Here is a 22,154-nt window from a genome sequence, read left to right on the forward strand (position 1 = left end):
AGGTACAATTTTATGTGCCACTTATACCTCAATAAATTTGGGGAAAAATGTTAATTTCCATTCTATAGTTGCTTGCCGCAGTCCATATCCCTCATGTCATGTGTGCGGAAGTCCTGAGATACTATTCATCTAAACTTTGTAAGATGAGGAAACTGAGGCTGGTGTAGGGTCAACTAGCCTCTGGTGGCTGAGCCAGACCTTCTGACCTCAGGGTCTGGCGTCCTACGCACTACTTCCCACAGCTTCTCCGTGAGGCCAGGCCTCCAGCCACCGAGCCGTGGCATCTAAACCAGTCGTGGCAGAGGACTGTGCTACAGTTTAGGCATATGGAGCTTGGGTTCATCCTAATGGTGGTCACCGGCCGACCTCCAAAGACCAGTTTTGCATCCCGGGTATTTTTTGGCTTTACTCTCAAACTGTTGCTGTGTCGAGTACAGTCTCTTTCTCTCCCTCATTAACACATCTGTGGCTTGTGTTTCAGCCCCAAGCCAAACCAGACGAAACCCAAACTGGATTTCCATTCGTGTTTCTTTTGCCACGTGGCTCCAAATCAGGAAAGGCATAAGGCATTCATTCTGCTCACAAAAAGACTTAAAAATTGTGGGAAAACACACGTTCAAGGAAGGTTTGTGTCCTTTGGGACGTAGGAATATACCATTAATCACAACTGTGCCTCACAGCTGCACAAGTTATTAAAAGAGCTCATTTTAAGCCAATTTTAAATAGCAGAGATCGTTCTTCAGCACATTTAACAAGCACTCTGTCCTGGTTTTGCCCCGATCCCCGCACACTCCTTCTCAGTCTTCAGCCCTGGAGTCGCCTCCTCTGCCCACCCTGTGACTCCTTGGCCCCCTTCTCTTCTCCATGCCATCTGGGAGCAACCTCGTGCTCTGTGTATGCTGACTTGGGGATTCCGCAAAAGCTCTCCCCTCTCCAACCTCTACATGCCTATATCCAGCTGCTTAAAGGATGCCTCTGTTTGAGTCCTCCTCACTGCAGACTCAACAGGTAGACTGTAACTCCTGTTGGCCTGCCTGAGACCGAGCTCCCGCTAGAATTCAGTGGCTGGTGTCACATCATTCACCCAGCGAGCATCTGAGTACAAACCTAACACGATTCTCTTTGACAAAACTCTATGCTTCTATGCCACGTAAATATTTTTATTTTTGTATGTGTTACCTTTTGTGTTTGCCTCCCTACAATATTGTAAATGCGTGGCACCCGGTAGGCAATAAATAAATGTTTGGTGGGCAGACCTCTTGATACGCATTCCTGAAACATATCCCATTACCTTTCCCGGATGAGATTTGCTACCACACGACTTCTCTTTGCACTGGGGAGACTGTGCAACTCCATTTTTGGTGCAAAGATTGGTAGCGTCTCTCCGAGCTTTGCAAACTTATTTATCTTAGGAATTATTGAGCTTGGCTGCTGTCCACATCATGTAACAATTCTGCTGTCACATTTTCCTCCTTGCTTTCTTTCTTCCCTCACCCCCAACTTCTCATATTCCTATCTGTGAACAAGAACGCGAAGAAATGAAGACAAGAATACAAACCCATATTTCTCTCACCAATTAAAAATATCTTTCCATCTTGTTTTACTATTCAATGAGTTCCTTGTCCTCTTTCTATGTCAAAATTAAAACAGCTTCTTTCCTTCTTAGTGTCTTTAAATTTTTTTTCTTATTGCAGAAATGATTCATGTTTACTATAGACAAAGTTAGAAATTATAGACAAACACAAAGAAGGAAATAAAATGTATAACCTATCTTGCTCACAGAGCTATAGTTAACTTTCAAAATTACTTGGTTCCAGGGACACCTGGGTGGCTCAGTTGGTTGGGTGTCTGACTTTGGCTTAGGTCATGATCTCGCAGTTCGTGAGTTCGAGCTCCACATTGGGCTCTGTGCTGACACCTCAGAGCCTGGGGCCTGTGTCTCCCTCTCTCTGCCCCTCCCCCACTCTCGCTCTCCCTCTCACTCACTCTCTCTCAAAACTAAATAAACGTTAAAAAAAATTTTTTTTTAAATACCTTGTTCCATCCTTTTTTATTTTCCTATGTACATATTTCAACAAAAATGTAGACTTGCACTTGCTGTTGGAAAACTTCTTTTTACTGACTGGGTTGAGAACGTGTTCCCATGATGGCAGATATTTCTCTAGATCAGGTGTCAACAAACTTTCTTTGTAAAGGGCCAGATAGTAAATATTTGAGGCCTTGTGGGACGTGCTGTTTTTTTTTAAACTACTTAACTCTGCTGTTGTATTGTGATATGTAAATGAATGAGTGTTGCTTTGTTCCAATAAAACTTTATTTTCAAATCAGGCGGTTGGCCAGGTTTAACTCATGGCTGGGCCATGGTTTGCTTATGCTTGCTCTAGAATACCATTTTTAATGGCTCAACAGTATTCTACTTTATCAGTATATCATGATTTACTTAACCAATCAGAATAATAGCTAATATTGCTGGAGGCTTTATACTGTGTTTCACATATTGAAAGGCTTGTTCTATTTCCTTTCTCACTTTTCCTGCCCATAGCTCTGTGAAATGTAGGTATTATTCTTTCTATTTAACAGATGAGGAAACTCAGATAAAAAACAGGTAGGTAATTTGCCTAAGGTTAGATGGCTGTTAAGTAGAAAAGGCAAAACTTAATTTGTTTTGAGATTTAGAAGCCATGCTTTTAAGTACTCCTTTATTCTTATACACATTGGTGATTATTTCCTTGGGATAAATCCCTAGAATTAGAATAACAAGTGCATCTTAAGGCTTTTGATCTGTGTTTCCAGGTTGATATGTGTGGCCAGATCCTATTTCTTGGGGGTATATAACAGCACTGTGTGCCTAACACCCCTACCTGTATCAGGGACTTTTTAAAACCTTAGCAAGAATACTTCATTGTTTTAAATCATATTAAAAATTATAAATACAGGTGAACATTTCCCTTATGCATATTTCTCATTTATGTTTCTTATTAGGTGAATTTCTCATTCATGTCCTTTCCTCATTATTCTATTAGAGCAGTTGTCTTTTTCTATTGATTTATTGGAGCCTTTCATGTAAGGAATTCCTCTGGTGTTTTAGTTGATGTTACATGGCTTGTTATGAAAATGGTCCATTTACTTGAAAAAGCTATTGTCGTTACAATTAAAGAGAGTTAAGCAGAAAAAGTATTTGGCTTTAACATAAAGCACTAGACTTTTGAAATTAAACAAACAAACAAAAACAACAAAAAAACCTGTAAGGTAAGACAGAACTTATTCCTGCTGAGGAACTTGTCCCTTTAGTTCACATCTTCTTAAGTCACTAGGATTTGAGTTCTTTAATTGGAACTACTGCTTTGCCGTGGTCATGGCAACACATCTTAGCTGCCATGGACAGCATATACCTTTACAAAATGTTTTTTAGGGAGTGGTTTTTGGATGGAATTTGTTATCCAGTGTATTCATGGAGAGTCTAGATGAATTAATGGGTGGTAGAACAATAATTGTATAATAATAATAGTAATAAAAATAGTGAAATTAACTATAGATACTTAATATCATAGTAGTAGTTAATAGTAGATAGTTACTATCTCCTGACCACTTACTATATTCCAGCCACAACGCTAAATGCTTTCTATTATTTAATTTGATCTTCACTATAATGCTAAGTCATAGATATTGTTATTATCCCTGTTTTATACATGAAGAAACAGACCAAACACCTAGGTGGCTTACCCCGGACTTTAGAGCTGCTAAGTAGGAGTGAGCTTGACTTTGACCCTGATGCTCTACCGTCAGAGACTTACAGGCTTATTACAGAAAGATGTTGGGGTATGTGCTTACTTGTGTGCACATGTGTGGCAGATATCTTGATTGTCAAAGGGGGAGACAGCACTGCTAGACTCTAATAACCCTGGGATCAATGGGCCATGAATCTGACCCAGGATTCAGAACCCATGCTCTTGTAAAGATGATCAGAGTTAGGATGCTTGATTAGATTCAAAGAGCCCAAAGGGTAGCTGCTCCAATACAGTCTATCTCAGGTTTCTTTTGAGGACCGTCGAATTGGAAGAGGACATCTGATGGGGAAAGGCAGAGTTGTAAGACTCCCTAGGCACTAGAAAAGAAGAACCATTTTTTTCCTTCCAATTTGATTGAAGTATAATTGACAAAATTGTGTGTGTGTGTGTGTGTGTGTGTGTGTGTGTGTGTGACTTTTTCTTTATTCCTCCATCAATTGACACTTAGATTGCTTTTGTGTGTTGGATATTGTAAATAGTGTTTCAGTGAACAAGGAAGTGCAGAGATACTGATGTATCTCTGGAAGTGAAAGGAAGTCTTTGAGATACTGATTTCATTTCCTTCAGAAATGAAAGGGTTCTCTTTTTCCCACATCCTCACTAACTCTTGTTATTTCTTTTGTTAATAGCCATTCTAACAGGTGTGAGGTGACATCTTATTCTGGTTTTGATTTGCATGATTAGTGATGTTGAGAATCTTTTCATGTACCTTTTGGCCATTTGAATGTCTTCTTTGGAAAAATGTTTATTTAGGTCCTTTGCCTATTTTTAGGTTGGATTGTCATTATTTTTGCTACTGAGTTGTATGAGTCCCTTATAAATTTTAGATATAACCCCTTATGAGATATAGTTTATGAATGAGTCCTCCTATTCTGTAGGTTGCCTTTTCATTTTGTTGATTGCTTCCCTTGCTGTGCAGAAGGTTTTTGGCTTGTTGTAGTCCCACTTGTTAATTTTTTATATTGTTGATTGTGCTTTTGGTGTCACGTCAAAAAATCATTGTCCAGACCAACCTTAAAGAGCTTTTAGCCTATGTTTTCTTTTAGGAGTTTTACAGTTTCACATTTTACATTTAAGTATTTATTTATTTAATTTTAATTTACATTCAAGGTAGTTAGTGTATAGTGTAATAATGATTTCGGGAGTAGAATCCAGTGATTCATCCCCTACCTATAACACCCAGTACTCATCCCAACAAGCGCCCTCCTCAATGCTCATAGCCCATTTAGCCCATCCCTCCATCCCAAACCCCTCAGTTTTTTCTCTGTATTTGAGTCTCTCATGTTTTGTCCCCCCTCCCTGTTTTTATCTTAGTTTTGCTTCCCTTTCCTAATGTTCACCTGTTCTGTATCTTAAATTCCACATATGAGTGAAGACATATTTGTCTTTCTCTGACTGACTAACTTCACTTCGCATAATACACTCTAGTTCCATCCACATTGTTGCAAATGGCAAGATTTCACTCTTTCAAAAAAATTTTTTTTAATGTTTATTTTTGAGAGAGTGAGAGAGTGCGAGCAGGGGAGGGGCAGAGAGAGGGAGACACAGAATCTGAAGCAGGCTCCAGGCTCCAAGATGTCAGCACAGAGCCTGACGTGGGGCTCGAACCCACAAACTGTGAGATCATGACCTGAGCTGAAGTCAGACGCTTAACCGACTGAGCCATCCAGGTGCTCCAAGATTTAAATATATATATATATTTAAATATATATATATATATGTGTATATATATATATATATATATATATATATACACACACACACACACACACACCATGTCTTCTTTTTTTTTTTAGTGTTTATTTATTTATTTATTTATTTAAAAAAATTTTTTTTTCAACGTTTATTTATTTTTGGGACAGAGAGAGACAGAGCATGAACGGGGGAGGGGCAGAGAGAGAGGGAGACACAGAATCGGAAACAGGCTCCAGGCTCTGAGCCATCAGCCCAGAGCCTGACGCGGGGCTCGAACTCATGGACCGCGAGATCGTGACCTGGCTGAAGTCGGACGCTTAACCGACTGCGCCACCCAGGCGCCCCTAGTGTTTATTTATTTTTGAAAGAGACAGAGACAGAATGCGAGTGGGTTGAGGCAGAGAGAGAGGGAGACACAGAATCTGAAGCAGGCTCCAGGCTCCAAGCCATCAGCACAGAGCCCGTCGCGGGGCTCTCACGAGCTGCGAGATTGTGACCTGAGCTGAAGTCGGATGCTCAACAGACTGAGCCACCCAGGCGCCCCTGTACCACATCTTTATCCATTCATCAGTTGATGGACATTTGGGCTCCTTCCATACTTTGGCTGCTGTACATAGTGCTGCTATAAACATGGGGGTGCATGTGCCCCTTTGAAATAGCACACCTGTATTCTTTGGATAAATACCTAGTAGTGCACTTGCTGGATTGTAGGGTGGTTCTATTTTTAATTTTTTGAGGAACCTCCGTACTGTTTTCCAGAGTGGCTGCACCAGCTTGCATTGCCACCAACAATGCAAAAGAGATCCTCTTTCTCCTCATCGTCGCCAACATCTGTTGTTTCCTGAGTTGTTAATTTAGCCATTCTGACAGGTGTGAAGTAGTATCTCATTGTGGTTTTGATTTGTATTTCCCTGATGATGAGTGATGTTGAGCATTTTTTCATGTTGGCCATCTGGATGTCTTTTTTGGAAAAGTGTCTATTCCTATCTTTTGTCCATTTCTTCACTGGATTCTTTGTGTGTTGAGTTTGATAAGTTCTTTATAGACTTTGGATACTAACCCTTTGTCTGATATGTCATTTGCAAATATCTTCTCCCATTCTATTGCCTTTTAGTTTTGCTGGTTGTTTCCTTTACTGTGCAGAAACTTTTTGTCTTGATGAGGTCCCAACAGTTCATTTTTGCTTTCGTTTCCCTTGCCTCCGGAGACGTGTTGAGTAAGAAGCTGCTGCGGCTGAGGTCAAAGAGGTTTTTGCCTGCTTCCTCCTCTAGGATTTTGATGGTTTCCTGTGTTACATTGAGGTCTTTCATCCATTTTGAGTTTATTTTTGTGTATCGTGTAAGAAAGTGGTCTAGGTTCATTCTTCTGCATGTCGCTGTCCAGTTTTCCCAGCACCACTTGCTGAAGAGACTGTCTTTATTCCATTGGATATTCTTTCCTGCTTTGCCAAAGATTAGTTGGCCATACATTTGTGGGTCCATTTCTGGGTTCTCTATTCTGTTTCATTGATCTAAGTGTCTGTTTTTGTGCCAGTACCTTACTGTCTTGATGATTACAGCTTTGTAATATATCTTGAAGTCTGGAATTGTGATGCCTCCAGCCTTGGTTTTCTTTTTCAAGATTGCTTTGGCTATTTGGGGTCTTTTCTGGTTCCATACACATTTTAGGATTGTTCGTTCTAGCTCTTTGAAGAATGCTGGTGCTATTTTTGATAGGGATTGCTACATTTAGGTCTTTAATCCATTTCCAGTTAATTTCTGTGAGAGGTATAAGATAGGGTTCCCATCTCATTCTTTGGATGTGGATTACAGTGTTTCTAACACTGTTTATTGAAGAAACTATGCTTTCTCCATTGTGTGTTCTTGTGTTTCTTATCAAAGATTACTTGACCATATATCTGTGGATTTATTTCTGGGTTCTCTATTCTGTTCTATTGGTCTCTGTGTCTGTTTTTAGCCCAGTATCATACTGTTTTGATTACTATAGATTTGTGATATAGTTTGAAATCAGGAGTTATGCTGCTGCCAGCTTTATTCTTTTTTCTTAAAATTACTTTGAATATTCTGAATCTTTTGTGATTCCATATGAATTTTGAGATTTTTTCTATCTCTATGAAAAATGCCATTGGACTTTTGATAGGGATTGTGTTGACTTTGTACATTGCTTTGGGTAGTATGGATATTTTAATAATATTAATTCTTTCAATCCATAAACATGTGATATCTTTCCATTTATTTGTGTCTTTTTCAGTTTCTTTCATCAGTGTCTTAGTATTCAGTGTATAGGTCTTTCACGTTCTTCGTTAAACGTATTCCTTCCTTCATTCATTCTATTGTAAATGGAAGTTTTTTCTTTATCTCCCTTTCAAAAAGTTCATTTTTAGTGTATAGAAATGCAACTGATTTTTGTATGTTGATTTTGTATTCTGCAACTTTACCGAATTCATTCATGCTAAGTTTTTTTTTGGTTGAGTCTAGAGGTTTGTTTATATATATATATATATATATATATATATATATACACACACACACACACACACACACACACACACACATTAGGATTATGTCATTAGCAAACAGAGGCAATTTTACTTCTATCTTTAAAAAATTTTTTTAAAAATGTTTTATTATCCATATTTGAGAGAGAGGAAGACAGAGCGTGAGCAGGGGAGGGGCAGAGAGAGAAGGGGGGGGGGGGGAGACACAGAATTCGAAGCAGGCTCCAAGCTGTCAGCACAGAATCTGACACGGGGCTTGAACCCACGAACCATGAGGTCATGACCTGAGCCAAAGTCAGACACTTGACTGAGCCACCCAGATGCCCCTTACTTCCACCTTTCTAATATGTCTGTCTTTCTCCTTTCCTTTTCTCTTCTCTTCTCTTTTCTTTCTTTCTTTCTTTCTTTCTTTCTTTCTTTCTTTCTTTCTTTCTTTCTTTCTTTCTTTCTTTCTCTTTTTTCCTTTGCCTAATTATTTAGGCTAGGGCCACCAGTATTATGTTGAATAGAAGTGGTGGAGAGTGGGCATTGTCTTGTTTCTGATTCTAGAAGGAACGCTTTCAGCTTTTCACTGTTGAATATGTCAGCTGTGGTCTTGTTATATATGACTTTTCTTAGGTTGAGGTACATTCCTTTTATACCTAATTTGTTGTGAGTTTTTATAATGAATGGATGTTGAATTTTGTCAAGTGTTTTATTCTGCAGCTATAGAAATGATCATATGATTTTGTCCTTCATTTCATTAGTGTGTTGTATCATATGTATTGATTTGCATACACTGAACTTCCTTGCATCCCAGGGATAAGTCGCACTTTATCATGGTATGTGATACTTTTAATGTGCTGTTGGATTTGGTTTGCTAGTGTTTTGTGAAGGATTTTTGCATCTATATTCAAAAGGGTTATTGGCTTGCAGTTTTTCTTTTCTTGCAGTAGCTTTGTGTACCTTTGATATCAGGGTAATTCTGGCCTCTGAAATGAGTTTGGGAGTGTCCCTTCTTCCTCGATTTTTTGAAAGAGTTTGAGAAGGATTGGTGTTAATTCTTTAAATGTTTGTTTGAATCCACCAGTGAAACCGGTGGTGCTGTGATTTTCTTTGTCGTGAGCTTAAAAAAAAAAGTTTATTTATTTATTTTGAGGTGGGGAGGGGCAGAGAGAGAGGGAGAGAGAGAATCCCAAGCAGCTCCATGCTCATCATGGAGCCCAACATGGGGCTCAAACCCATGACCATGAGACCAGGACTTGAGCCAAAATCAGGAGTTGGACACCAAACTGACTGAGCTACCCAGGCACTCCTGTTGTGAGATTTTTGATTAATGATTTAATCTCATGACTCATTTTTTGGTCTCTTCAGATTTTCTATTTCTTTACGATTCAGTCTTGGTATGTTGTACGTGTATATGAATTTATCCATTACTTCTAGGTTATCCAACTTGTTGGTGTATAATTATTCATAGTAGTCTTTTATGATCTTTTTATTTCTGTGGTATCAGTTATTATTTCCCTTCTTTCATTTCTGATATTATTTGCTTGAGTTCTTTCTTCTTAGTCTTGCTAAAGCTTTGTCAATTTTATTTTTTCAACAAATTAGCTTCTAATTTTGTTTACCATTTCTATTATTTTTCTAGTCTCTGTTTCATTTACCTCCACTCTAATCTTTATTCCTTCCTGGTGCTCATTTTGGGATTAGTTCTTCTTTTTTTTTTATTTCCTTGAGGTGTAAAATTAGATTGTTTAAAATCTTTCTTGTTTCTTTTAATGTAGGTTTATTGCTATAAACTTTCCTCTTAAAACTGCTTTTGCTGCAAGCTATAGGTTTTGATATGTTGTTTCCATTTTTGGGTGCTTCAAGATATTTTTGGATTTCCTTTTATTTCTTTAATGATCCATTGGCCATTCAGAAGTGCGTTGTTTAATTTTTACATTTATGAATTTTCCAGCTTTCCTCCTGTTATTGATTTCTAGTTTCATACCATTGTGGTTGGAATAGATAATTGATTTCATTTTAATCTTACTAAATTTTTTAAAGCCTTGGTTGTATACTAGTATATGATCTGTCCTAGAGAAAGTTCTGTGTGCGGTTGAGAAGAATGCGTATTCTGCTGCTCTTGGATGGAATGTTCTTTATATCTATTAGATATAGGTCTGTTTTGTCTAAAGTGAACTTTAAGTTCAGTGTTTCCTTATTGAGTTCTGTCTGGGTGATCTATTTATTGTTGAAAGTGGAGTATGAAGTCCCTTGCTATTTTCATATTGTTGTCTATTACTTCTTTCAGATCTGTTAGTGTTTGCTTAATATATTCATGTGTTCATTGTTGGGTGCATATATATTGCAACTGTTATATCTTCTTGATGAATTAACCCCTTTGTCTTTATATAATAACTTTCTTTTTTTACAGTTTTTGACTTGAAGTCTATTTTGTCTGGTGTAAGTACAGTTACCCCTGCTCCCTTTTGTTTTCCATTTGCATGGAATATTTATTCCCATCCCTTCACTTTCAACAATATATGTTCTTAAAGTTGAAGTGAGTCTCTGGTAGGCAGGATATAATTGGGCTTTTGTTGTTGTTGTTGTTGTTAATCCATTCAGCTACTCTATGACTTTTGATTAGAGAATTTAATTCATTTACACTCAATGTAACTATTGATAGATAAGGACTTACTGTTACCATCTTGTAATCGTGTTTTGGCTATTTTGTAGTTCCTTTGTTTCATTCTTCCTCTCTTGCTATCTTCTTTTGTGATTTGATTTTCTATAGTGTATGCTTAAGTTTATTTCTCTTTCTTTTTTGTGTATGTAGTATAGGTTTTTGACTTGAGGTTATTATGAGACTTATGTAAAATATAACAATCTATTTTAGGATGATAACTTTCATACAAAAACCTTACCTTTTACTTCCCCCTTTTATGTTTTTTTTTTTTTTAATTTTAATGTTTATTTTTGAGAGAGAGAGAGAAAGAGAGAGAGCGAGAGCATGAGCAGGAGAGGAACAGAGAGAGAGGGAGACACAGACAGAATCTGGAGCAGACTCCAGGCTCTGAACTGTCAGCACAGAGCCTGATGTGGGGCTCAAACTCATGAATGATGAGATCATGACCTGAGCTGAAGTCAGACTCTTAACTGACTGAGCCACCCAGGTGCCCCTCCCCCTTTTATGTTTTTGATAGCACAACTTACATCTTTTTATATCATGTATCCATTAAAAAATTATTGTACCTATAGTTTTTTTTTTTTTAAGATTTTTTATTTTCTTAAGTAATCTCTATGCCCAACGTGGGGCTCGAACTTACAACCCTGAGATCAAGAGTTGTGTGCTCTACTGACTGAGCCAGCCAGGTACCCTGTACCTATAGTTATTTTAAGTCATTTTTTCTTAAGAGTTTTTTTTCCTTTATACCAGAGTTAAGTGATTTAAACACTACCTTTACAGTATTAGGGTTTTCTGAATTTGATTATATACCTACTTTTACCAGTGAATTATATACTTTCAGATTTTTTATGCTATTAATATCCTTTCATTTCTACTTGAGGACTCTCTTTAATGTTTCTTGTAAGGTATGTTTAGTGGTGATAAACTCCCTCAGCTTTTGTTTGTCTGGGAAGTTCTCTATTAACCTTCATTTTCAAAGGGCATCTTTGATGGGTAAAGTATTCTGGGTTGGCAGTTTTTTCTTCTAGCACTTTGAATATATTATCCTGTTCTTTCTGAGCCTGCAAGATTTCTGCCAAGAAATCAGCTGATAGCTTTATAAGCGTTCTCTTGTATATAACACATTTCTTTCTCTTGCTGCTTTCAAAATTCTTTCTTTGTCTATGATTTTTGATAGTTTTATTGTAACTTGTTTTAGTGAAGTCATCGTTGGGTCAAGTCTTATTGAGGACCCATGAGATGAGCTTCATGTACCTGGATGTCTTGATCTCTCCCAAGATTTGGGAAGTGTTCAGCTATTAGCACTTCTTTTGGCCACCCAAATTACTCCCAAGTGCCTACCAATTTACATGTAAAACTCCCTTTTCTGTCATTTAAGCATTCAACCAACTGATGCCAAACTGTAATTTTAGTCTTGTATCACATGATTCCATAATACATACCCAGTTCTCTGGGCAAACAGACCCAATCCAAACACAGCTTGAGCTTTCTCTCTCCTTTGTTTAACCTGTTTTACGTTCTTGAAATGTCTTCAGTATCTTGGCCTCAACCCTAAGTCTTCACCTGTCAGAATTCTGGACCGTTCTCAATACTGAGATAAAAATTCTACCTAAAGATCAGTTCCTAATTTTTAAGAACAGAAGTGACTCCCCCCACCCCCATTTGATTCTGATGATATTTCTATTACTTTCTTTAAAAAAAATTTTTTTTTAACATTTATTCACTTATTGAGAGATGGAGAGAAACAGAGCATGAGTGGGGGAGGGGCAGAGAGAGAGGGAGACACAGAGTCAGAAACAGGCTCCAGGCTCTGAGCTGTCAACACAGAGCCCGATGCAGGGTTCAAACCCCCCCACTGTGAGATCATAACCTGAGCTGAAGTCAGACGCCCAACTGACTGAGCCACCTAGGCACCCCTATATTGCTTTCTTTTAAAACAATTTTTTTGTGTTTATTTATTTATTTATTTATTTATTTATTTATTTTTTTACAGTCTTGACGTCTTTTATTTTTTTTACATTTATCACGCCATGAATTCATAGGGGATGGGTTCCAACAGCACAGGCTCCTTTCCATTGGTTCTCACAAAGTGTGCTTCTCTGGGTGGGGCAGGCTGGCCCTTCAGTTGAACCCAAGTACCTTTCTCCTTGGCTTCCTTCTTTTTCTGATCATTTTCCTTCACACACTTCAGGAAGCTGTCTCGGCTCTTTGAGTGCTTAATGTGTTCGATACGTACATTAATTCTCTTAGCAAGAATCTTGCCCTTAACTTGTTTGTTTACAACAATGCCAACAGCATGCTGGGTAACATTGTAGACTCTTCCAGTTTTGCCGTGGTAACATTTGTGGGGCATTCCTTTTTGAACAGTGCCCATTCCCTTCATGTCCACAATATCACCTTTCTTGTAGATTCGCATGTATGTTGCCAAAGGAACAACTCCATGTTTTCTAAAAGGCCTAGAGAACATATAGCGAGTATCTCTCCTCTTTCCCTTTGTGTTGGTCATTTTGGCGAATTACTGGAAGATGGCGGTTCCGGCCGAAAGGAAGCTGTGTTTATTTATTTTTAAGAGAGAGAAAGAGAGACAGAGCATGAATGGAGAAGGGGCAGAGAGAGAGGGAGACACAGAATCTGAAGCAGGCTCCAGGCTCTGAGCTGTCAACACAGTCCTGATGTGGGGCTCGAACTTACGAGCTATGGGATCATGACCTAAGCTGAAGTTGGATGCTTAACCAACTGAGCCACCCAGGGGCCCTGATAATTATATTACTTTCAAGTCAACTATAACCTACTTATTTGTTGGACAGCTTTTGTGTGTGTCTTCTCCATCTAGCTTCATTGGAAGACCCTTGAGAATTGGATCTAATTCATTTTTGTATTCCCTGTAGGACTTGCATGGTTCCTTGAATATAGTGATTTTCCATAGATGAAAATGACACGTTGGGACACCTGGGTGGCTCAGTCGGTTGAGCATCTGACTCTTGGTTTCAACTCAGGTCATGATCTCATAGTTGTGAGATTGAGTCCCACATCGGGCTCTGCCCTGAGCGTGGAGCCTGCTTTGGATTCTTTCTCTCCCTCTCTTTCTGCCTCTGCCTCTCTCTCTCTCTCTCTCTCTCTCTCTCTCTCAAAATAAATAAATAAACATAAAAAAGTGGCATGCCTTAATCCTGTTCTTTTTTTGTTTTTAATGTATCCCATTCTTTTATTGAGGTAGAGGTAGACATAAAGTCTCTTAGATGCCTTAATCCTGTTCCTGTGGATCCTGACTCTAGAAGAAAGGAAACCTCCATTTAGAGCTTTGATATAGATTGAATTTTGTCCCCCCACCCCCCAACTATATTGAAGCCCTTACCACCTTTACCTCAAATGGTGATCTTATTTGGAAATAGAGTCATTGCAGGTATAATTAGTTAAGATTAGGTCATACTAAAGTAAGGTGGCCCTTATTTCAATATGACTGATGTCCTTACAAAAAGAGAGATTTGGACACAGACACACACAAAGAGAACACCATGTAAAGATTGGAGTTCTGCCATAGCTAAGGATCTGTCAGACTGGAGGGGAGACTGAAACACATTTCTTTCTGGAGCGTTAAGAGAGAGCAATGCCCTGATGGCACCTTCATCTCAGACTTGTAGCCTCCAGAACTGTGAGACAGTCCATTTGTGATGTTCAAACCTCTCAGTTGTAGTACTTTGTTGTGGCAGCACCAAGAAACTCCTACCAGCCTGCATTTTCGCCATCCTCAGAACAAACAAGAATGGAGTATTTTAAATAATCGTTTTCTTGGTAGAGCTGAGGGCTGAGGTAGGGTAGCCTGATAACAAAGTAACCAGAACCTTCTCTATTATTTGCACCCCTGGTCCTTGGCTCTAGACTGAGTTCTTATGTCCCTCAGAGCATCTTTAGCACTGGAAACTCAGCATGGCAGAACTGGACAGTCTTTCATCTTTTGTTTTGTTTTGTTTTGTTTTTAATGTTTATTTCTGAGAGAGAGAGAGAGAGAGAGAGAGAGAGAGGTGGGGGAGGGCAGAGAGAGAGGGAGACACAGACTCCAAAGCAGGCTCCAGGTTCTGAGCTGTCAGCACAGAACCCGATGTGGGGCTCTAACCCATGAACCGTGAGATCATTACTTGAACTGAAGTCAGACATTTAACCGACTGAGCCACCCAGGTGCCCTTGGACAGTCTTTTATCTTTAACCCTCTTCCTCCCTCCTAAGCCTCTCTCAGTTATTATTACCATGTTCCTGTCAGTCCCTCTGGCTAAAGCCTCTGTGAGCCCTCCCTTTTCTTATCCCCAATTTAAAAAGTCTAGATTTCTTTCATTTTTTGAAAAATAGGAAGATCTGGCAACATCAGATCCTCATACTGGTGGCAATAATTGGACAGACGGAGGGGCAGACCCTTAACGCAGAGAATGTGTTCTCAGTCCTGCCCGATAGCACCATGCCTGAGCCTTGTCTGCGTTGGGGACTGGGACTCTGGCGGGATGAAGTGAGAACACTGCCTCTTTTCTCACAGGGCTCTAAGCGTAGACTTTCTGATCCTGGACTGAGTCAGACTGAAGGTTTGTATCCTGCTCTGTCACCGGCTGGGAGGCAGCCACGGAGAGGCTCCTTAAACAGGGCCTCTGTTTACTAATCTGTAAATGAGATGGTAATAGAGGTCACTTCATAGGGGTGTTGAGAGAATTAAATGACTTCATGCACATCAGGAGGTTAGAACCTGGCACATAGCAGGTGCTTCATAAATGATCATTTAATTGTATTGTTATATATGCAAGAAACTCTTATTGGCATTTATCCAAACAGCCTTATTATTTTTCATAAAGGAGAGCATAGTCACTCTTCAGTTTTTCTTTGCTTTCCCCCCGTTCCTCACCAGTTTCACACACATTAAGAAATGTGGTAATTTATACACACAGACTCAGGGCTGGCCTAGCAGGGAATTTGGAGCACAGCTTCTGGGATCTAAAGTGGCTGAGCTCCTGGGCCTCTCCTGGCTGCTGAGTCCCCTGTGCTTATCTGCCTTCGATGTTGCTTAGGTTCTAGTGACCAAGGGCACAGCTTGGTGACTGGCCTCCTGAGGCCTCTGGAGTCGCCGGGGGGTGCCTCTAATTAGGTACACTGTTGAGCACACAGGTATTTATCCTGGAGGCAAGAAAGGCTGCTGGGAATAGCTGCTTAACATGAAATGCAGACAGCAAGTCCAGTGTTGGTTAGAAGCAAGTTAACTATGATTTGAGGCATTGGCAAAGCCCAGGTAAGCCAACAGCGAGAACCCCAAACCCAATCGTTTGCAACATATCCCCTTATTGGGCCACTCCTAAGCTGAGCAGATTCATTCAGCTGATATTTACTGATTGAATTCCCATAAACTGTAGGGATTTATTAAGCAATTCCTGAGTGTCAGATACATATAGTACAAGGTGTTAACGATAAATGAAATGATGAGTGAGACACAGTCCTGCCTGTAAGGAGTTTATAATCTGGTCATTGGGATTGACGGATGAGCGAATAGTGGTGTTGGGGTTGGGGGGTAGTCACAGATGTGGGTTACAGTATCCCAGAGTGGAGGAATCCTGACTCAGCAGGGGGGCAACGAGGGGACCATCATACTTGTCATTTTTTATCTAATGCCCTATAAGATTGAGTTTTGTGAAGATAAGGATTGTGACTGTCTTTTTATTGCTGTATCTCCAGGGCTAGCCCAGTGGTTGGCGTATGGTAGAGGCTCAATTAACATTCGGTAAATAAGGCAATTAAATAGTGTCTAAGCTGAGAACTGAAGGATGAGGTGTTAGCCAGGAGGAAAGCGTGTGTGTGTGTGTGTGTGTGTGTGTGTGTGTGTGTGTAGGTGGGATAGAAGGAGTGGCAGTAGGAAATAAAATGGTGAGAAAGGACATCATGGGGAGGGGGTGGCATGTACTCCTTGGGAAGGACAAAGACTGGTTCTGGAAATGTTTGCTCCTACAGTAGGGTGGTATAGAGGCAATTCAAGAGGCATGGGAAAGGCTGATGGTGAAAACAACACAGAATTATTAAATATTTAAACAAGAAAGACTGGTTGGATTTGACATGTATGTTTAAGGTGCAGGAAAGGGATTGGATTGGAGAGGACAGAGTAGAAGCAGAGAGGCCGATTCGAGGGCTTCTGTAGCAATCTTGATTGGAGATAGAGGCGGCTGGACAAATTACTGACAATGGAGATGGGGATGTGGATAGATTCCAAAGCAACAAGGGATGTAGAATTGTCAAGTCCTGGCAACTATGCCTAGAGAAGGAAGGAAGGAATAGCACTGCACCTTTAAAGAATTTTTTTTAATGTTTATTTATTTATTTATTTATTTAAAAAAAAATTTTTTTTTTCAACGTTTATTTATTTTTGGAACAGAGAGAGACAGAGCATGAACGGGGGAGGGGCAGAGAGAGAGGGAAACACAGAATCGGAAACAGGCTCCAGGCTCTGAGCCATCAGCCCAGAGCCCGACGCGGGGCCCGAACCCACGGACGGCGAGACCGCGACCTGGCTGAAGTCGGACGCTTAACCGACTGCGCCACCCAGGCGCCCCAATGTTTATTTATTTTTGAGAGAGAGAGAGAGAGAGAGAGAGAGAGAGAGAGAGCGAGCAGGGGAGAGGCAGAGAGGGAGGGAGACACAGAATCCAAAGCAGGCTCCAGGCCCTGAGCTCTCAGCACAGAGCCCGATGCAGGGCTCGAACCCACAAACCACGAGATCATGACCCGAGCCGAAGTCGGACGCCCAACCAACTGAGCCACCCAGGTGCCCGGCACTGCATCTTTAAAGGATGCTAGCATCATTCACTTACTTGATAAACAACAGAGGAAGAGTAGAAGTGGGGAGATAAAACCACATGTGGACACACCGAGCTTGAGTTGCCTACAGGAGGTTCAGTGGGCAGGTACATACATCAGGCTTAACCTCAGGAGATGGATCTGGCTTGATATACAGGTTTAGATGCGCATTAGCATAGAAGATCAGGGCTTTATAACCTAGCAGATCCATTGATAACATTCAGAAGGCCCATGAACCTTGGAAATTACATTGGAGTTTTAATGCATGTGCATTGTTCTGGAGAGTTAGCTTTGTATTAACCTTTCCAAATAAGTTAACTCTTGATCCTTAGGGCCACTGGAACTAGAAGAGAGGTGGGATTGCTCAAGCAGAGGTAGGAGGAAGAGAGCTGTGGAGCGTTTGGGGGATGGGGGCACTGTGCTGAATCCGCGGTGGGGGGTGGTATGTGGGGGAATGAGATGAAGATTTACAGAAAACATTAGCTTGACTGTTTATAAAGTGCTTTTACAATCACTGTCATTTCATGTCTCAGTAACTCAACTAGATATTTATCATTTGGCTCTGTGTCAGAGTTCAGTACAAGACACAGAAACTTGGCTATAAATTTTCAAACAAGAAGGGATTTAATACAGAGAATTGGGTGCTTACAAATCACTGGAAGGGTGAGCCTCAGGGGAAAAATTTCCAGAACAATATGGGACCAAGGTCAGAAGGCACCCTTGCAGTTGCCATCCTGGTATTGGCAAGCTGGGATCAGAAAGTCCCTGTGGCTGCTGCCATTGCTGCAGCTGCTTTTTGACCCTCAGAAAGCTGGAGAAGAGCACTGGGACACTGCTGGGGTTCAAAAGTCTTATGTTTCCATGACTTTCCTTTATGGCAGTGAGCAGTCAAGGAGCCAGAAGATCACCCCCATCTTACCTACCTACACCTCCTTGCATGAATGCATATAATTAGTGGAACCCAGTTAACCCCTGCACCCCTAGATTCAGGGAGGTCTGGAAAATATCTTTATTCTACCTCTCCACCTAAAAAAGAGAGTGAAATGGAGGTAGAGAAGAGCTTCCCCACCCCTACCCCCAAGGTACAGATTGCAAATATTTTAGTCTTAAAATATGTGGTCTGTATTGTAGCTACCCAGCCTTACTATTGCAGTGCAAAAGCAGCCATAGTAAGCATATGTAAGAATGAGCATGGTTGTGTTCTAATAAAACTTTATTTATAAAAATAGGTAGTGGGCTGGATTTGGCCTATGGGCCATAGTTTGCCCACCCCTGAGGTAAGCAAATCAATTCACCGTAATTATAATGGGTTCATTTTACAGATGAGGGAACTAAACCATTTAGCCAGTGTAAGCGATTTAGAGCCATTTAGCCAGTATAAGTGAAAACATCCCCTCATTATTTTGGTTTCAAAGTTCATGCTCTTTTCAGCAAACCTTGATGCTGAGCCCATCTCTTTGAGAGACTTGTGATCTAAAGAGGAGATAAAGTGTCCAATTCACAGACCATGGTAAAGGCCCCAAGAATTGCAATGCCTTGTAGGCATGTCAAACACTCTTCTCTTTGACAGAAGAAATAATAAAAAAAAAAAAAGTTATTTGAGCTAGGTGTTGAAGAAAGGTATAACTTTAATAGGTAGAGATAGTAAGGGGCAGGTGGGGCACAAAAAAGCATTTAAAGTGGCGTGGGAAACTTCAAGGCAAGTTTACGAATACAGCTGGAATCCAAACCCATCTGAACACTTCATCCTTCTGGGTTTTGAGAGAGGAAGGCTGGATTATGGAAAACCTTGGATGATAGGATTAAAAATCTGGATTTAAAAAGAAGGAACCCTGGCAATTTTTGAACAGGGCTGTGATACACACACATTACTACAGGAAGAATGATCTGGTGGTATTGTGGTACAGAAGTCTTTGACTCAAAAGCTACGGCCAACAAGAATTCACATAGGAAGTGATTGCAGTATCTTTTCATGCAAAGGAAGCAGTGGATATGAGGGACTTCTTGAGCCATTCACGGCACTTGGAAATTTATAAATGTAGGTGGGTTGGAAGGATGGCTTTGATATTGAAAAATGAGAATAACAAAAGTTAGTCAAGAATAGGATGTTGTTTGTGTAGGAAGCATGGTGGGTTCCATCTTGGATATTAGGTAATGAGTGGGAGAAATGGAAATATGGGGCAGGCAATTAGAAATATGGGCTTCATTTTCAAGAGAGAGGTGGTTGGGTGTTGTCACATACAGCTGGACAGAGAGCCACAGAAAAGCTCATGTCTCTGATGGTTGTGGGTGGTAGGCAATACCCAAGGCAGAAACCAGGGGTCTTAGGTCATCAAGAGCCAGGAGAGGCAATGGAGTAGGGAAAATAGGTGGAGTGCCAGGGTGAGTATTATCAGAGGAGTCAGGGGAGGAGCTATTTCCAGAAAAGGGAATGGCCAGTAGTGTTGCATGCCACAAGGAGGACAAGAAATGTTCGTGAAAGGCCACTTGACTTGGTGATGACACAGTTGTGGTGGGTGAACTCTGAGAGAGCTGTTTAGTGTATGGTAAGTAAACGGAGGAAGAAGTTGTGGACTGTTCCCTCGAATTCAATATTGGAAGGAAAGAGGAGAGAAGATGGGAGACTAAAATTTATTTTTGTTAAAGTTGGTTAATTCTTCAGTGCCTAAATACCATAAATGACTTCCCTCATCCGAACGTACCCTGATTTCTCCCCCTCCCCGACCAGGAGTTCCTAAAGGAAAGGGGGTCAAAGGAAGAACACCATCTATTCTCTCTTGATTCCACGATCTGTTTTTTGGCCAGCTGTTCGTGTCTGACTTGACTTTGCTGTTTGGTTCCGCCGATGGCCTCTCCTGGCAACCTGTGAGGTAATACACAAATGTGTGCGGTGGTTAAGCAACTGCTTCCAGCCGTGGAGGCTCAGCTAAATTTGGAACACGCATGAGTCCCAATCTAAGTCTTCGTTCAGTGGGGAAAAAATAAGTCCCCGACTCTGAAATTTCAGAGGTTATACATTTACGGAATATGAAATCAGTATGCTGATGATTTTCGCCTTACCTCACTGGATTCCTTTAAAATCTACTAGAGAATTGCTGCGCAGTGAAAATTTCGTTCTCTTCAGGATCTTTTCTAGAAAAGAAAGTAGGTATGGCCAAGCTCCAGAAAGAATGGAGTATCTTACACCAGTGCTTTTTATGACAATAAGCAAAAGCAACATACACTGCAATGACAACAAAGCAAACAAACTCTAAGGTCAGATGGAAATGATTTTATCTCTCTAAATTAAGATTCTTTCTTTTATATTTTTCTTTTTTCTTTTTTTGAAAAATTGGGCGTGGAGCCCAATGTGGGGCTTGAACTCACAGCTGTGAGGTGAGATGAAGGGTTGGATGCTTAACTGACTGAGCCACCCAGGCACCCTGAGGCTTTTTTTTTTTATTCTAACTCTTATTTCCTTTCACACCTTGGTTAGTGGCTTCCACAACATAATCAGCTTGGTCTCAAGTCGGTTATGAAATGGATGCATCGAGATGTAACTTGGATTAATATTCTTCTCTCAGTCAAATTCACTTCCTTACTCTTATATTTAAACCACTATGTTATTCTCAAAGGCCCTAAGCTGTGTTTCTCTGGAGCTGTTTAGTGACCGGAAGTGGTCTAGTCCTCGTTCCCATTGTGTAGAACTTCAGTTTTTGAAGTGTTTAGATATCCAGTCATTTCATTCGACCCCACAACAATCTGTGAGATAGGCAGTATTATCATTAAGGCCATCTTACAGATAAAGGAACTGAGATTCAGAGTGGTTAGTTAATTGGATCAGAGTCACATAGGATGCCAGCAGCAGATTCAAGGCTAAAGCTCAAGTTCCTCTAGCTCTAAATTTATCCCGTTTTATTCCCATGGTGCTTTGGGTGTCATTTTTGACATGAGTGTTTTCTTTCATTCTTAAGCACTTCAGTGAATAAGCTTTGTACACCATCAGGTCGGTTTCTGGTAGTACATTGATTGTGGAGGGCTAGGGGCAGAAACCACAGCCTTGAAGTGACAGCTCCCCTTCTCGGAGGTTTGGCCTTTATTGAATGGAGGGCTCTTGTTAAGGAAAGGTATGCATTGAGATAAGAGGCTTGCCAATCTTTCAAAAAGTGGAAGTTTCTGGGCTCCTTGGGGATGGCTAATGATAGTGATTATGGAGGAGTTTGCAGATGTGAAGTACATTATAAATGCTGGAGGAGCGGCTGGCGGTAGAGTGTGTTTCTGGGGAGATGGGTATTTGCATTTTTTAATCTTCTGGACACTGCTGCCTTTGGCACACTCGTGTTTTCCATAAACAAGCCTGTTTTGCTTCTCTCTAGAAACGGGTCCGTTATCTAGCTTCGTGGTGGTTTTCTGTACGTGTGAGCTTGTGCTCCAGTTAAATTGAACGCTTGTACTGCTGCAAGACTGAATTTAGTGACGTTGCCAATATCTTAGCCCTCAAGTAGTCTTTAAATATCCTTAGCCTTGGGAGCTGGCCCAAGAAACTGCTTATTCTTTTCCCCATACCACTCAGCGTATAAATCCCGAATTACTGCTGACCAAAGATAGGTAAAGTACAAATCAATAAGCATTTTGTTCCTATATTTTAGGGAATGAGACAACGAGTGAGAGAAAACCCTTTGATGAGGGCTTCAAATTATTGTCATTGTTCTACAGATTAACAGGG

At 40.5% G+C, this 22,154-nt stretch overlaps 2 protein-coding genes across 15 annotated transcripts in view; one reads left to right on the forward strand and one right to left on the reverse strand.

The window, feature by feature from the left end:
* Window positions 1-22,154, forward strand: part of RGS6 (regulator of G protein signaling 6) — a 606,196-nt gene that overhangs the window by 71,082 nt on the left and 512,960 nt on the right. The window lies entirely within an intron of this gene.
* Window positions 12,622-13,172, reverse strand: LOC123584054 (60S ribosomal protein L21-like). The gene has a single exon (XM_045451442.1). The coding sequence runs from the start codon at window positions 13,134-13,136 to the stop codon at window positions 12,654-12,656; it is 483 nt and encodes a 160-aa protein (XP_045307398.1). The 5' UTR covers window positions 13,137-13,172; the 3' UTR covers window positions 12,622-12,653.

The sequence above is a fragment of the Leopardus geoffroyi genome, chromosome B3 (genome assembly GCF_018350155.1).
Source record: "Leopardus geoffroyi isolate Oge1 chromosome B3, O.geoffroyi_Oge1_pat1.0, whole genome shotgun sequence".
Classification (NCBI taxonomy): domain Eukaryota; kingdom Metazoa; phylum Chordata; class Mammalia; order Carnivora; family Felidae; genus Leopardus; species Leopardus geoffroyi.